Source organism: Megalops cyprinoides, chromosome 17, assembly GCF_013368585.1.
Source record: "Megalops cyprinoides isolate fMegCyp1 chromosome 17, fMegCyp1.pri, whole genome shotgun sequence".
Taxonomy (NCBI): domain Eukaryota; kingdom Metazoa; phylum Chordata; class Actinopteri; order Elopiformes; family Megalopidae; genus Megalops; species Megalops cyprinoides.
Window position 1 is genome coordinate 6,305,389 of NC_050599.1, and position 15,560 is coordinate 6,320,948.

Here is a 15,560-nt window from a genome sequence, read left to right on the forward strand (position 1 = left end):
CCTTTCCTGATGAACTGAAACCTGAGTCCAGAGAGCCATTTTAATATGCATTTTTTAAAAATGACTGTGCTCCACAATGTTTCTCTCTCACTGCTAATACTGCATTTTGTCAGCCAGAGAAACTTAGCCACGATAAATGCTGACGGCTGCCACCCAGTGTAAGTTGTGTAAGAGCGCTCTATCGAGGAAAGGTGTGAGCAAAGGTTCAAGGTGTGTACAGTATTTGAAATGATCTGTAATATAATCTTGTTGCCACAAATTACTTGAGTTTCATAAAGGAACGGAGAGGCAGTGTGTTTCTTTTAAATATAATCACAGAAGAGTGTGGAACTGGAATCGCAAATTGTAGTTAATAAGGATCCACGTGGTAGGCTATGTCTAAAATATAAGCCTGAGCCTGAACATATTATTTTCCCCCAAACCGTTTTAGGTAATTAGCCAAAAACTATTAATTAAGGGTTTATGAAAAAGCACTTGGCCGGCAAACATACGCCTCACATTAAATTGGTGTGTAACTGCAGCGTGCATTGTATGCTGCGCAATCTGTGACGTCTGCCGCAGAAAGTTGTCATCAGCTGCTAACATCAAGGGTTCACGAAAGCGACACAAAAATATGGGAATTTATCATTATCAGTAAAGACAGATCACGTGGGCACTGTTTGGGGAGATAGAAAAGAAACGGAACAATATCGTTCTTACTGCCATAAGATTACAATGCCACGGAAATTAAAGGCTGAGTCACGCTGTTGGGGAAATTATGTTTCTTATTTTTATTCCCTTTAATATTGGTGTACTGGTAAGGTAACCAGGACGTGGTTTTTTGCATCTGAAGGGGGGGACACACGATCGAAGGACTTGGCTTCATTCCAGACCGCCCAATCAAACCATACATATATAGATAGATAGATACTTTATTCATTCCCTTCGCGAAATTCAAGAATGTCATCTCTCGTTTCTGATCGACTGTCACGCACGCGCTCTGATCGACACAATTTCATCTAAAATGCATGTCATTCGAGCGAGCTGTTGTGGTTTGATTTTTTTTTTAAATCACCTATTGTGAGTACCCTGTTCTTTGCAAACGCTATGCTACGGTCTAAACCCTTCATAGCGCCCCTACTGCAGCATCAAAGGGATGCTGTAGCGTTTGGAAAAAATGGTCTCTAACAGTAATGAGATGGGGGTAGAAACGCCCACTTACCTCATTACCTCCTACGTCCAAAGACTGAGTCTTTGCTGCATGACCACAACTGTCCAAAAAGACATTTTAACGAGATAAAAATGAATGATTAAATAACTAAAACCAGGTCCATTTCATGGTTCATTTATAGCATCAATACGCGATCTGAAAGACAAACATTAAACGTGGTGACAACGGGGACTTTAAACTTTCAGTTTAGACCTCTGAATCGCAAATACAATTGAAACAACCCTGGAAGAGCTTACTAGCTAACCACTAAACACGAGCCGTACGAAAGGGTTAGCTACTGAAAACTTTGAGAGTACCGCGGACTCTTCGGCTCATCCTGCGGGGGGTGACCACTTCAGGAACGGTTACTGCAATTCTGTGCTCAGTGTTTAATGACAAAATTTTACTCAGACAGTCTGACTGTCAAAACAAACGACCGCAAAGTCTCAAAGAAGGCACCTGGCCCAAGTGGCATAAGCCGTTAATATGTGAATACAACACCGGAGTACATATCCTCTTTTACTACTGAGCTCGAATAAACAATCTGTCGCCAGAATCAGGTGGTTTGAATCATTGTGTTGTTTAACCCTGGGATTTGTAGTTTAATTTTGATTTACACAGCGGTTTAATGAAAGACATAAAAACTTCAAATCCCATGATTCCATGTTGTTGAAAGCCGTACGCCTACGCTAGATAAAACCATCGACGGAAGCTAATCTTGTCAACACCAGGCTGATGCGGATATATTCTTGCTAGCTAGCTAGCTAGTGTTTGTTTGCCGAATTGATACTATTAGAAGGCTTCAGATAAACAAAAATGGACAACTCTGGTAAAGAAAAAGAAGCCATTCAGCTTATGGCTGAAGCAGATAAGAAAGTAAAGTCTTCTGGTTCGTTCTTGGGAGGAATGTTTGGGTAAGATTATCTAGCTAGCCAGCTATTTGCCAGGGGATAGAAATGTTTAAAATCAGTGATGGGTACCTACCCAGCAGACGCAGTTAGCTTGATATATAGGCAGGTAAATGGCTCACTGCGCCGCAAGGCAGTATGTGAAATGCGTGGGAAGAGATGGCTAGCTAAGTATTTTGGAATAGCAAATGAAACATCGTACGGAGAAAACACGATCAGAAAAATGGGGACTACGGTCCTTGTATTTACATGCTTTCTATAGATATCAGGCCATGACTTAGACAGTCCATCTCTTTGCATCTGGCATTCTACTTGATTAGACTGGGGCCGGTTTGCACCATAGGATAAATTGCTAGCTAGCCAGCAAGCAATGAATCAACGAAATTAGCTAGCTAGCTGGAACGGCTATAGACGTCTGTACTAACGTATGCTCGCTAGCAGTGTGACAGAGGTCTGTCCCAGTTAGCTAGCGCTAGTAAAAACCGCCAAATGATGGGTTACTTATGTGCTTTGTCGTGACATACAGTATCGTGATATCGACATATCTAGTGTCGTGATATCGGCACCTGCTAACGGATGGTTAAAGAAATTCGAGTGTGCGCGATTGGCAAAGGTCGGTTCAGTTAGCTAGCTAGCTAAGGAATAATTTTTTGCAGCGAAATTATGAAATAACGCCGCAGTGAAAGGTCACTCACACTGTCAAACCATTGTTGGTCACTAGGTATCTACAACGCTTATTAATATCGAATAAAATACTGTATGAATGGCACAGTAGAGTATCCTACAGAATCTAGCTAACGATGGTTATGTAATCGTGTGGGGGACTGAGGTTTGTGTAACTACTAAGATATTACTTTTATTGTCTGACTTGAGGGTTTTTTTTCCCCACAAAGGTTATATTCTTTGTTGGCTGGGTATATAAATGCAGTTTAGATATGCGTGCATTTGGTCATTCGTCACGCTTCGTAGTTCTGAATATTTAGGTATTACACTTATTTGTAGTAATATACAACAGAGTAAAATGTACGATTTCGCTTTCATGTTTTTGCCCATGTGTGCAACCTAAAATGTGTATTTTACAAATTTGAAAGAGTGCGGTTATTCACTCTTGGTCCGAGAGTTTAAATTGTTGGCCTAAGTATTTTACAGATATACAGGTCGATGACAACCAAAATGTAAAAAAAAAAAAAGTAAATTACAAAAATGTTACGGATACTGTTTGTGAAGTTTCCTGAGTTTGGTTTACATAAAGAACGTTTTTAGTAAGGTACAAACAATAACAGCATAATCTAACCGGACAGCCAAAGTATGTGCCCTATCAATTCACTAAAGTGGTGTTTCCCATGGCCATTGACAACAGTTCAGTTTAATATAATTTAAAACAATTTGTGGATGATGTGTGGTCTTCTGCTCACACCAGCATTTGGTCAGGATAAAGCTGGCTCTGTATCCCACTGGCCAGCACTGCACACTACACACATCTGAAACATCAGAGTGAACCAAAAAATAAGATCCTGCTCCCTTCTCCTCTTGACTCATGAAGATCATGCTATGAGTTTACCGGGTTAGGAATTTATCTTAGTGGTAAGGAGAGCGGCAGTGTAGCATAGTGGTAAGGAGCAGGGCTTGTAACTGAAAGGCTGCTGGTTCAAGTCCTCACTAAGGCACTGCTGCTGTACCCGTGGGCAAGGTACTTAACCCAGAATTGCCTCAGTAAATATCCTGCTGTGTAAACAGATAACATGTACAACTGTAAGCTGTGTAGGTCATTCTGGATAAGAGCATCTGCTAGATGACAGTAGTGTAATATAATGTAGCATTCCATTTCTTGGTGTTGTCGAGCATTGGCTGAAGCACCTCCACTGCAGAGGTACAGGGGTGTGAAATGGACGTTGCCGCCTAAGCCAGTCCTGCTGGGTCCTTGCACTGGAGGAAGGCCATCCCCGCTGCGGTCCGGGAACAGGCTGTGGGTCCTGCTGTGTGGGTGCCAGGCCTACACTGCGGTGTGCGCACGCAGGTGCGGTGAGGTGTAGTTTTGTGGGGAGGCGTTCGGGTCCGGTACAGAGCTGCAGGACTGGCGCATCTTCCAAACAAACCAAAGGTCACCCTTCGACATTTCGTTTGTGACAGCCACAGACATCACATTAGGCCTGTGTTTGGACACCGGACACACTCATTACACGGTTTGAGGGTGGGTCAGAGGATTGACGTTAAGGCTGTCGATGAATTCGCACCTTCCTATGGAAGAAATTGCCAGATGGAAAGACGCCAAGCTGGGCAATTTAGAAGGAGGGAGAAAGTGCCCGTGTTAGGCTTTGATTATGGTGCTGATCTTTTTTTTTTTTTTATATTTATTTTATATTTCTGTCAGGCCTTACACATTACCTCAGATTATGAGTGTTAGCTACACTTATCCTTACCTTTAATATAATGCTAAAAACATGCATAAAAACCATTGAGATATGTTATATTTTGATAATTGCTGTAGTTGTCAAGTATGCAGCCTTTAATACATAGGGTAGTCGAAACCCTGGTGCTGATGTAATGTAGAGTGATATAATCTAGCATCTTTGAAGCAACTCTCTTTTTCCAGTCCTGTTGCAGATGGTGAATATAGTCTCCTATACGGGCTTCCATGCAGTATTTATGACAAATTGGTCTCATCATTGGTCCATAGGCTCTCTGTGCCTGTCTATCATCATATGGCAGCGATCTTGACAAAACCACAGGCTCCAGCAGAGTGGATGCCGGTCACTACTAGCTGTGTCCTTGTTTGTTTAGTGCTGAGTGGAATCTGTCTGTGATTTTGGTGTCTGCTGTGTGATTGGGATGTAGAGTGTTTAGTCTATAGGTTATAGGTCTCTTGGCAGTCTGCACACAGTAGATGCATAATTCATCCCTCTTCTACAGAAGGATGGCTACAGTGCTGGAAGACTGGGGTGGGCAACCCAGTTCTTAGAGTGCCACAGTTTTGAGTTGCCTTATAGAGTTTCTGGGTCTCTGTGAATTATAAAATATGTAGTACTTTTAGGCATTTGCATTAATTATATTTATCTAGCATTTGCACTCATCCAGGGCCACTCTCAGATCTTAGTTTTTACATATTATATAGCTGGATGTTTACTGAAGCAAGTAGGGTAAGTACTCAAGGGTGCAGCAACAACTTTGCCCACTTAGGATTCAGACCAGAAGTCTTGTGGTCGGAAAATGCATTCCCTAGCCACTGTGCTCCATCTTTAGCACTCCAGCCCTGGCATTGCTTACCCCTGCAGTAGGCTGTCGTGAGAAGCAGAGGGTGGTTAAATGCTGGCATAGCAGGCTAAAGGCATTTAATGATACAATGCAGCGCAAAATTTTTGTTCCGGGAGCCAATTACTTGGATGCATCTAATTTGAAGGCAGAGAGGCTCCTCTTGCAGTGCTGCTATAGAGCTGTAACAAAACTGCTCTCCAGGGAATGTAGAGAGGTGATGATGTCAGAGATGGACTGTGTGGACCGTGATGATGTCATCTGCAGTGAATGTGGATAGCGCATCACTGCTCCCTGGGGCTTTACCCAGAGGTCACCTTGGACTGCATGTTGAAGGAAGAAAAATAAATCCTTTGCAGTGATCTGTGATCATACTTTGTGGATGTGGTTGTAAGGGTGATTATAGCCACATTAAGGGCAGTAGCACTCTGCATTGATTACTTCTGGTTACTTTGCTTGTAATCAGCTGTTTTCAGGGTCCCAGGCTGCACACTGTCTTTGTGCACACTGTCTTTGTACCCACTAAATGGGTAATATGTATAATAGGTGTATATATATTCGGTATATAAGGCATACACAAACTATGTTGTCCTGATGAAAGCATTTTCTCACTACATAATGTGTAATTTCTGTCTTCTGTCAGAGGGAACCACAAAGTAGAAGAGGCATGTGAGATGTATGCCAGGGCAGCCAACATGTTTAAGATGGCCAAGAATTGGAGCGGTATGTATGTTCCTTTTGCACAAATGTAAATATGTGCTTTATTTCTTTTAAGTTTTCCTAGAAAACAAAAACATGACACGTGAATTTGACACCGCTGAGTGTCAGTGCCGAACTGCACTGCGGTTGGGTCGCGTTTGAGCCTCGGTGCTGAGGGGAGCTGTGCTGTGTATCTCCTCCTTCAGCCGCAGGGAATGCCTTCTGTCAGGCGGCCAAGCTCCACATGCAGCTGCAGAATAAGCACGACTCCGCCACCAGCTTCGTCGACGCCGGGAACGCCTACAAGAAGGCCGACCCTCAAGGTGAGGCAGGCACCGTGTGTCGCTGAGAGACCGTTCCCTTGCCTTTAGCATCAGGTCATATATTTACCACTGGCCCCTGTGTTAGCGCAAAGTGATGGTTCAGCATTTTGGTGATGCGTCTGAACTTGGAAGCATGCCCCTGCAGTAATCTGTCTCCCCTGAAATGTGTAGTAAATTACACGATCCTTGTCTTAATACAGCATCTCTCAAACCCCGACCGTCGAGTATGTCGTCAGTAGAAATAGATTAGGCCTACTCCTCTGTAAATTATATAGATTTATTTATTTAAATTTAGTGCTTTACGTTGTATTAGCGGAAGGTGTCCTGTGAATCTTGCCTCACCAGAATGATTACCCAGCCAGTTTCTGTGCATTACTGCCGTGCAAAATTGGCTTCTACATTATTCCAAGTTTCTGAAATGAGTTTTTATACAGTGTAGACTTCTGTTGTGACACTGATTAGATAGCACAGTGGTACCTTTATCGCCCTGAATCAGAATTAGGATTTAGAAAGAACTGTGTTGTGTGTAAGTTTAAGGTATGTAAGAGATGCAGGAAGTGCTCTTTGCCTGTGTTTTGACAGTTATTTCGAGTGCTGTGATTGGTTAGTCAAACCATTATTGGTGAATCATGTCTACATGATACTTGGTCATCATATACAAATACTCAAGGCATAAAACACAGCCATTTTCATGGTTCCTGTTGCATGTAAAACAAATGTCAGCATTTCCCCACTTCTGATACCTGGGCAGGGGCTGAGAAATTAGTGTCTAAATGCTTGGGGGAAAAAATACCAGCATGTTTTTCATCCCACCATCAAGGTCAATAAACTGGTGGGAAAATGCTGGGATTTTGTTGTAACATAATGCAGTGTGAATTGAGTTGAGAGCCAGCATGCTGCTGACATTTAGCAAAAACAATGTTGTAGTTCTCCTGCTTTTAGTTTTTCAAGGTCATCAAAGGCAGACGTATCAGCTTTGACAATCCAAAAGAGTCACGCTGTGATGGTTTACTTTCTGCTGCTATTTATAGTATGCCTATGAGAGTTTTAATACCCTTTTTATGCCATCATTTTACGAGTTACTCTGTTTTGTGGTTGTTAAGGATTAAAACGGGACACCAGTGCTGTTAATGGTATTATGCACAATATTGGTCTCTCCTTAGATAATTCAAATGAGTATTAAAAAGCCTTCAACTGAATACATTTATTGCACCCTGCCTTGGAATCAAACCTGCGGCCTTGCTTACAACCCCAGTACCTCAAACACTGCTACACTGCAGATGGTATTTTTATTGTTATTAGACTACAAGTACTAGGTAATCTCATTAAATTGTCAGCATCTTTCCAATAGTCCTAAAGGGGGAAATGCACATTTTCATTGAACATATTATTCATATCTATAAAGTGATACGTTGTGGTTTTTAAACCACTGAATTAAGAACCCTTGCATTGTGGGCTTGAATCACGGGTGGGATGCTGCTGTTTGTCTTGTGGTGGGTAATTAACCTGGATTGCTTCGGTTAATGTGCAGCTGTCTCCTCTTCCGACTGACCTCTGTTTCAACCCCTTAACCTTAGTCTCCGAATCTAACTCTTCCTTCCTTTTTCCTAATGCACCCATTAGAGGCTATCAACTGCTTAAATGCAGCCATCGATATATACACAGATATGGTAAGATGTGAATCCGCTGGAGAAGAAAGCATCTTTTCTTAGAGCTTAGAGATGGCTAAAATATGTGTACAGATAGAAGATTTGTGTCAGAAATAACTGCGTGAATATGTGTGTGTGTTTTGTGGTCGAAGTGCAGCGCGGGGTGGTGGTGGTGGTGGTGGTGGTTAGGGGAGGTCTTGAAAAGTTCCTGCACTCAGCACCAGGCTGCTGATAGGGTCCTTATCTATGGGAGCAGAGAACACACCCATATATCACAAATTAATATTTACCTAATAATAATATATTACTTGTTATTTAGACATTGTAGTTTTGAAGGGTGATGTTTTAAGATGGAGGCATTTGTTTGATTTGGTCTGTTGTGTATTAATCTTTTGACAAATCTATGTATCTCTTCTAAATAAACTCAGGCAGCATGTTTCCCAAAAACTCTCTGCAAAAAACGCCACTGGAGTTAGACTTCAGCAGGTAGTGAGTTATAGCTGGATTTGTAATAACAAAGCAGATCGGTGTAGTGTTTAATGTGAAACTCGTTTAGCTTTTGTTTCAGAGGGATGTGTATAAGACTGCACATTACTCGTGGATTTGAGTTTATTCTCTTCCTTCCTTTCCCAGGGACGGTTCACTATTGCTGCCAAGCACCATATCACCATCGCCGAGGTGTACGAGTCTGAGTTGGTGGACATTGAAAAGGTACACAGAGAAGAACAAAAAAAAAAAACACAGCTTGGGACAGTGTTTATTGCTCGCTATTTCAGTGTCTTGGCTTTTGAAAGATGTTCTGCCGGCCCCATTCTAATACTATAAAGGGCAGTTAACTGTCTCCCACCAAAATTTGGGGAACCCCTGACTTTCAGTTTCTGAAGAACGACTACCCAACTGAGTTTCACATTTGGCCTTCTGCACCAAGGTGGATGGTGGGAAATGCAGCAGATGGCAGGCAGATACAAGTATACAGGAGGCAACATAAAACACCTTTGGCAGATTATACCCACTGATAATTACAGATGTTTCAACACTTGAAACATTTTTTGGTTGCTTTACAGTTATGTTAATATGTTAATTTTTTTGTCAGATTTCACTTCCTTTTTTTACACCTTGTTATAGTGTGTGTTTGGAAGGCGCCTTACTTCTGTGTGAATGTCAGTCCTAATCATATAACTGGACCCAGAAATAAAAGTGGAGAAGTATATCTTGCCATACGGTGCCATCTTTGGTGTGACCACCACATCTTCCCTGCTCAGAGGCTTCTATTTCACTAACTACCATTTATTGCTTCCAACAGGCTGGTTGGTTAACTTGTGTGTCAGTCAGTGTTTGCCCCGCCCCCTAGGCTGCTTTTACATGATGTGCATGTAATGCTGTACTGGATGCACTGTAGTTTGGGTCTTAACGTATCAGATTCAGGTCAAAAGGATTTTGATCTGCATGCTTAGCTCACACACAAAGAATTAAACGGCTCTGCACACCACACAGCTCTTGTGCTTTACTAGAACATGTGTGCATTATAGGAGGCCGAAGTCTCAAAGCAGCGCACACCAAAGGCATAGAGAGTATATAAAAAGTCCACATCCTGTAGACCCACCATTAAGAACCATTTTTATACAGCAGGAGGGCTCTCAAACTTTCAAACTTCAGTCTACTTTTAGTTTTTATGGCTGGCTCAGTATTAATCTTTTAAAAATTATTCTTACTCGTTTTACTTAGATCTTTGTATTGTTTTATGTATGAAATGTGATATTTGTATTGTGTGAGAAGCAAGTAAATCATTCTAATGATCTTACATTCTCAAATGGAACATTACAGGCTTACTGTATTTAAAAGTTGACAAATAACCAGTAATGTCATTTGATTAGCAAAAATTTACTACAGACAGCAGCATTTCATTTTTTGTTCTCAGAACATGTTTCTGGCTTTGTGCAGTAACTTTTAAAAAAATAAGTACAGATCTTACATTTTTTATTATATTTCAGGCAATCGCACATTATGAACAGGCAGCAGACTATTACAAAGGAGAGGAGTCGAACAGGTAATAAAACTGCTTTGATCTTCCCATGAGGCTGACTATCATGTGTCTTGTTTAGATCAACATTTATGTAATGGTCTTTCGTGCATTCAAAAATTGCAGCAGTCAGAACTAATTATATTAGTACTAATGTTTTTCAGACCAAGGGCAATAACCAAAATAACCTTCATGGTTTGGAAAAGTGTTTGTAGGACCCAGGGCTAATAGTCTTTGGGGAGGTGACCCGTTTGTTTTTTGAAGCTGGTTATGAGCTGACTGGTCTTTTCCTTGTCTTTCCAAAAGCTCTGCAAACAAATGTCTGCTGAAGGTGGCTTCGTACAGTGCACAGCTGGAGCAGTATCAGAAGGCCATAGAGATCTACGAGCAGGTCTGGACACTTCCACATAACTCTGAAAGGGCCACTCCTTCAGTCTTATTGTCCCCCTCTTAAAGTGAGAGCAGGATCCTAAACAATGCCATGTGTACCTGTGTGGTTTATACCAATGAGCTTTCAAGATTAAAAGCCAAAGTCTTGTTCACTGTTCCACATAGCTCTTAGTGATTTCCCTGTGGAAATGAATGTGCCCACAGCACATTAACTTTAAAGCCATTTTTGTGTCCCCCAGGTTGGAACCAACACTATGGACAACCCTTTGCTGAAATACAGTGCAAAAGAATACTTCTTCAAAGCCGCTCTGTGCCACTTTATCGTGGACGAATTAAATGCGAAGGTCAGTGGATCTGGGGTGTATTTAGCATGTCTTCTGGCACATTATGATAAAGTTTTGCTCATGAAGGTACATCTCACTTTGTACACTTTGAAAGCAGTTTTCTGGAAGTGTCATAAAGCTGATGGTGTTTGGCTCTGTGTTGGCCATCTTGGTTGTTGCTGCCACTGACAGGGCACTAATGAAGCATCTGTTCTGGATCATCAAAATTTAGCAAAAGAAAGTCTGAATGGCATTAGCAGTGCTTTAAAAAATGCAGCCACTGTGCCAAATATTTTACTGCAATTATAGAACATACAAATATTTGCACATACAAAGCTTGCATTCATAACATATCAGACGAAACTGAAGCTCCTGTATAGTTAGTGGATGGTAGCTGATACTGTGTGTATTACTTGGTATCAGTTTGTTCCATTATGTCTTGAAGCAAGCCAAAAACAGTTTCGTTTACTTCCTTAATGTTAGATTAAAAAGATTTTAAATACTTATTATAGAATAAGTACAGAATAATAATAAAAATTCGTTATACTTCTTTTAACCATGTCAGTTGGAATATTTGATTCAGCATTTTTCTTGAAGTAGCACGGAATCAATAGTTGACAAGTCATATTCTGTTACTTGTAAATAAAATCAATTACTGAGATATAATCCTGAACGCTGCTGATTAAAACTGGTAAGCGTGCAATTACATGCAGATGGTAGTTATTCAATGACTAATTGAAATTATTTTGGTGCAGTTGAGCATAGTCTTCTGATTGATTTATGTATGTCTGTGATTGACAGCACTCAATAACACCATCCATTATTTGGTTCATGAAACTTCAGTCTCCAATCTCTGCATGTAATTAGATAAGAGAACAGAACAGATTTGGACACAGGACTTCCAAGTTTTTAGACGTTTTGGAGAAATAAAATTATTGTGCTTTTTGCTAAGCTCTGTGTTACCATGGTACCATCTCATACACATATAGTAGATTTCCAAATGCAGTCAGAATCTTCATCTGTCTTATCTGAATTCATCTGTCTTTGTAGCTTGCTGTGGAGAAGTATGAGGAGATGTTTCCAGCATTTTCTGACTCAAGAGAATGCAAACTGCTGAAGGTAGGTTGGAACACCAGAACAGGGATAGTACCAGATAATTATCATAGTGCCAGAGATTGGTGGGTTTGTTGGATTTCTGTTTGAAGGGATAAATTGCATCTTTGGGTATTCATACACTCTCTCACCTTCTGCAGAAACTGCTGGAAGCTCATGAAGAGCAGAACAGTGAAGCTTTCACTGAAGCTGTAAGTATTCACCAAAGGAAACACCTGAATATAAATGCTGACTCTGAAATTCTTGGTTAAACCCACAATAATGTTAAAAGCTTGTGATACATGGATAAAAACTGTTCTTTGCGGGCATACCGCACAACACGTAGGGGTGAGCCAGTCCAAAAATCAAATTCGCAAAAATCACAAGCTATGTTCAAGTCAAACAACTGCACGTCAATTTAGGTCTTACAATATATGATGAGTTGCTGAATGTTTATGTAGGCACTGAATTTATGAAATGATTATGGAGATGTTGGACCTTGTGCATGGTTAGAGGTAGCACCTGATAAACACCTGGAATAAAAGGTGATTTGCCTTCATACACTATGAACTGAGTCAGATAAAGTGGATACAGGGGACTGGCATTTGCATTAATGTAGTTGTCAAAGGTTATTGGTTTTCAATAAGTCTTTCATATTTCTCTGAATGCTACAGTGCTTAGAGACCTGTGGCACCTCTTAACAAACAGTTGTTAATAAGTGTTGGCCATAAGGGATCAATTGTCATTAATTTTGTTGCCTTATTGTTTTATTGATGCTCGTGTGTAGAAAACGGTCAGAAGTTTACCCAAAGACTTCGTTTCCTGAGCTGTTACAGTGATTATGTCAATGGTTGGAATACTTCTCGACCAATCAGCAAACAGGATTTGCTAACGATCTGCATTTCATTAGGTGAAGGAGTTTGACTCTGTCTCTCGTCTGGACCAGTGGTTGACCACTATGCTTCTGCGCATAAAAAAGACCATCCAGGGCGATGCTGGGGACCTCAAGTGAACGCTGGAACACAGCCATGGCATGTCACCCAAATCATTCTATATTGTTTTAGTGCAATGGCCTGGTTCAGGTTCTTCTTAGGTTCAGTACTAATTGCTGCAATAGACATAAATATATACAGAGATATTTAAAATATATACATTCCATATCTCCCCAATATTAACATGTTTTGATTTGCGTTGTCAAATCAAGTGAGGATCACATGAGCACCATCCTATTTATGTCCCTCATGCCTATAGGATGCAACGGAAGTGCATGATCTTTTTTTTTTTTTTTTTTTTTTTTTTTTGGTTTGTTTGTTTCAGGACTTTTATGAGTTTAAATAGTGTTTGTTCAGTTCACAGTGGAAGTCCAGGCTCCCTCTAGGAAAGCTGAGAAATGTATTTTTTATTTTAACTTTCACATAATCAAAGTATTATATGGGACTAGTGCAAGTCTTGCATGATGCACATCTATTGAAGAGATGCTGTGGGAATAAGTATTTTTTAATGTATATTTAAATGATTTTTTTTGTTTTAAAACAGTTTTCTGTAAAAGCTCTTGCTTTTTAGTTTTTCTAGTATTTCTGTAATCTGTTGCTTCACATATCTATTAAAGGAACAGCAGACTGGACCGTTTCACATCATCATAGATCATGAGTCAACTTCTAGTTGACACATTGATTTCCAGCAAAAAGGAAGCAGTTTGGTGCTCAGTCCAATTTCTCACTCATTTGAAACATCCAGTCTGTTTTCCATCAGGAAATAGATGACGTTAAACACTCAGAACCTTTGTGAAGGATATTGTGGCATATTGTTTATGTTGAAGCAGAAAGGGTGGGGCAAATTGCACATCTCTCTTTGATGATGAGGGGTATGTCTTTGAATCACGTTTTCAAATGGGGTACAAAGATTGATGTTATTTACCACCAGTTACTGTAGTTGCTGTCTCATATAATTTAAAAAGGTTTTTTAAGCTTTCATCTGAATTGCTGGCATGCTTTTGTTACTCTGTGATGTCACAAGGAAGAAATGTAGAATTCTAATGGTAGACATTCACAGTACTGCTTCAGTGAATTGGACAGTGTGTTTGGACGAAGTGTTTGTTTTTTAGTTCCCATTTCCAAATGGACTGTTATGAGAAAATCAATCTCGCAAACAAGTTATTGATATCGATTTAACATTTCTGTTACGGTTGTCTCCGTTTACATTTAATGGTTTGCAAATTCAGTTCTCAGTTTTCTGAAGTGTTTGCAGAAAGAGGTGCATCCGTTTCCCTCAGTCCTTACGACTTTGAAATTTAACATGGCTCTGTGTAACACATTTTAATGTTCTAAATGTCTGTCGTGATAGTGTTGTTCTAGAGGTTAACCTTTTGCACCCCATAAAGCTCCAGCATACAGCATGTCATTGTGTGTATTGTAAAGTATTGTGTTATGTAAAGTACTGTGAAGTGGAATAAATAAAGGTTTTTAAGCCAACAAAGGGACAATCGACCTTCATATGAAGATTCATTCCAGTAGCGTAACTGTACCCATTATTATGCATTGGTTTGTGCTAATGTACAGTAATAAAGATAGATCTCCAAATTGGTTTGGCTTTTATTTCTGTGAAATATGAGGGGGACCACCTTGACTGAAGGTAGACGGTACCACTGTCACCTTAATCTGGTCACCTCAGTATGATTGTCATTTAAAAATCGAGTACTCTCTAAATTTTCTTTGAAAAACCCCTAATAATGAGGCATTTAATTGATTCCTTACAATGGGCATAGTTGCAGGGGCGCAGTGCTTTTTAACACTACTTTTAATCTTCCTGATCATGCAGTCTTCAGTCAGCAGAGTATCAACAATAACCATACATCTATGGTCTTGAAATCGTATATGAATAACTTATTGGAGCAGACAACTTTGCTAATTTAAATTTCTGATGGAGTAAGACGACAACTGAACCTCATGCATGGACACACTTGCATGGAAGTTTCAATGCAACTGCACAATTCTCACTTGTCCATCTCCTCTCTCCCAACAGATGCACCTTCTGCACCCCAGCTTAGTGAAGGGGAAGCAAGAAAGAAACATTTTCTGTGAATTTACTGAACAGCAGAGCTTTGCAGATTTGGTATTCATAGTTTAGAGCATTCACATACTCTGACTGCTTTCCTTAAAAAAGATCCAATATATTGTTAACTTACAACTCAACCATTTAGTGTAAACTTGTGATTCTGTTATGATTAGCAGACATTAGCAGGACATGTTCCTGCATTCATTCCTATTCCTTGTCATGACTTCATACAAATAATAAAAAAATGTACAAATCACTTGTTTATTGTTTGTACATACAGTTTCTACATATGGATCAGTTACTGCATTATTACACTGTCTGGAACAAGTCTCCCACTGTGCACAAGGGTTTAGAATCTGTACAGTACAGAGATAGTGGGATTCCCTTTCCATATAATTCTCTAGTCTTTGAATGGCAAGCGCCTTCCTAAAAGTACACTTGGATCTGTAGCATTACAACACAGCAATGAACCATATTAACTATTTTTGGTGACACTCAATGCTTTGTAAAATATATGGTGAATCAGTGACACAAACACTAATTCATTATTAAATTTTTATTTTTACTGCAATGAAAATTTGTACCAAATTTTAAAGACAGAATCATATATTTAGCATTATTCATTTATGTCCTGCTATGTAATACTTCTCTGTGCTATTACTCA

At 40.0% G+C, this 15,560-nt stretch overlaps 1 protein-coding gene across 2 annotated transcripts; it reads left to right on the top strand.

The window, feature by feature from the left end:
• The first annotated feature begins 1,902 nt into the window (after window positions 1–1,902).
• napbb (N-ethylmaleimide-sensitive factor attachment protein, beta b) lies at window positions 1,903–14,421 on the top strand. 2 transcript variants are annotated; one of them, XM_036550163.1, is made up of 11 exons: window positions 1,903–2,103; window positions 5,990–6,069; window positions 6,252–6,368; window positions 7,992–8,038; window positions 8,651–8,728; window positions 10,009–10,064; window positions 10,344–10,428; window positions 10,667–10,771; window positions 11,801–11,869; window positions 12,004–12,054; window positions 12,753–14,421. In XM_036550163.1, the coding sequence occupies exons 1-11, from the start codon at window positions 2,006–2,008 to the stop codon at window positions 12,852–12,854; spliced, it is 888 nt and encodes a 295-aa protein (XP_036406056.1). In that variant the 5' UTR covers window positions 1,903–2,005; the 3' UTR covers window positions 12,855–14,421. The 2 variants fall into 2 exon arrangements, with proteins under 2 accessions (XP_036406056.1, XP_036406057.1); XM_036550164.1 differs by lacking the exons at window positions 1,903–2,103; window positions 5,990–6,069; window positions 7,992–8,038 and having other exon boundaries at window positions 6,261–6,368.
• The last annotated feature ends 1,139 nt before the right edge of the window (window positions 14,422–15,560 follow it).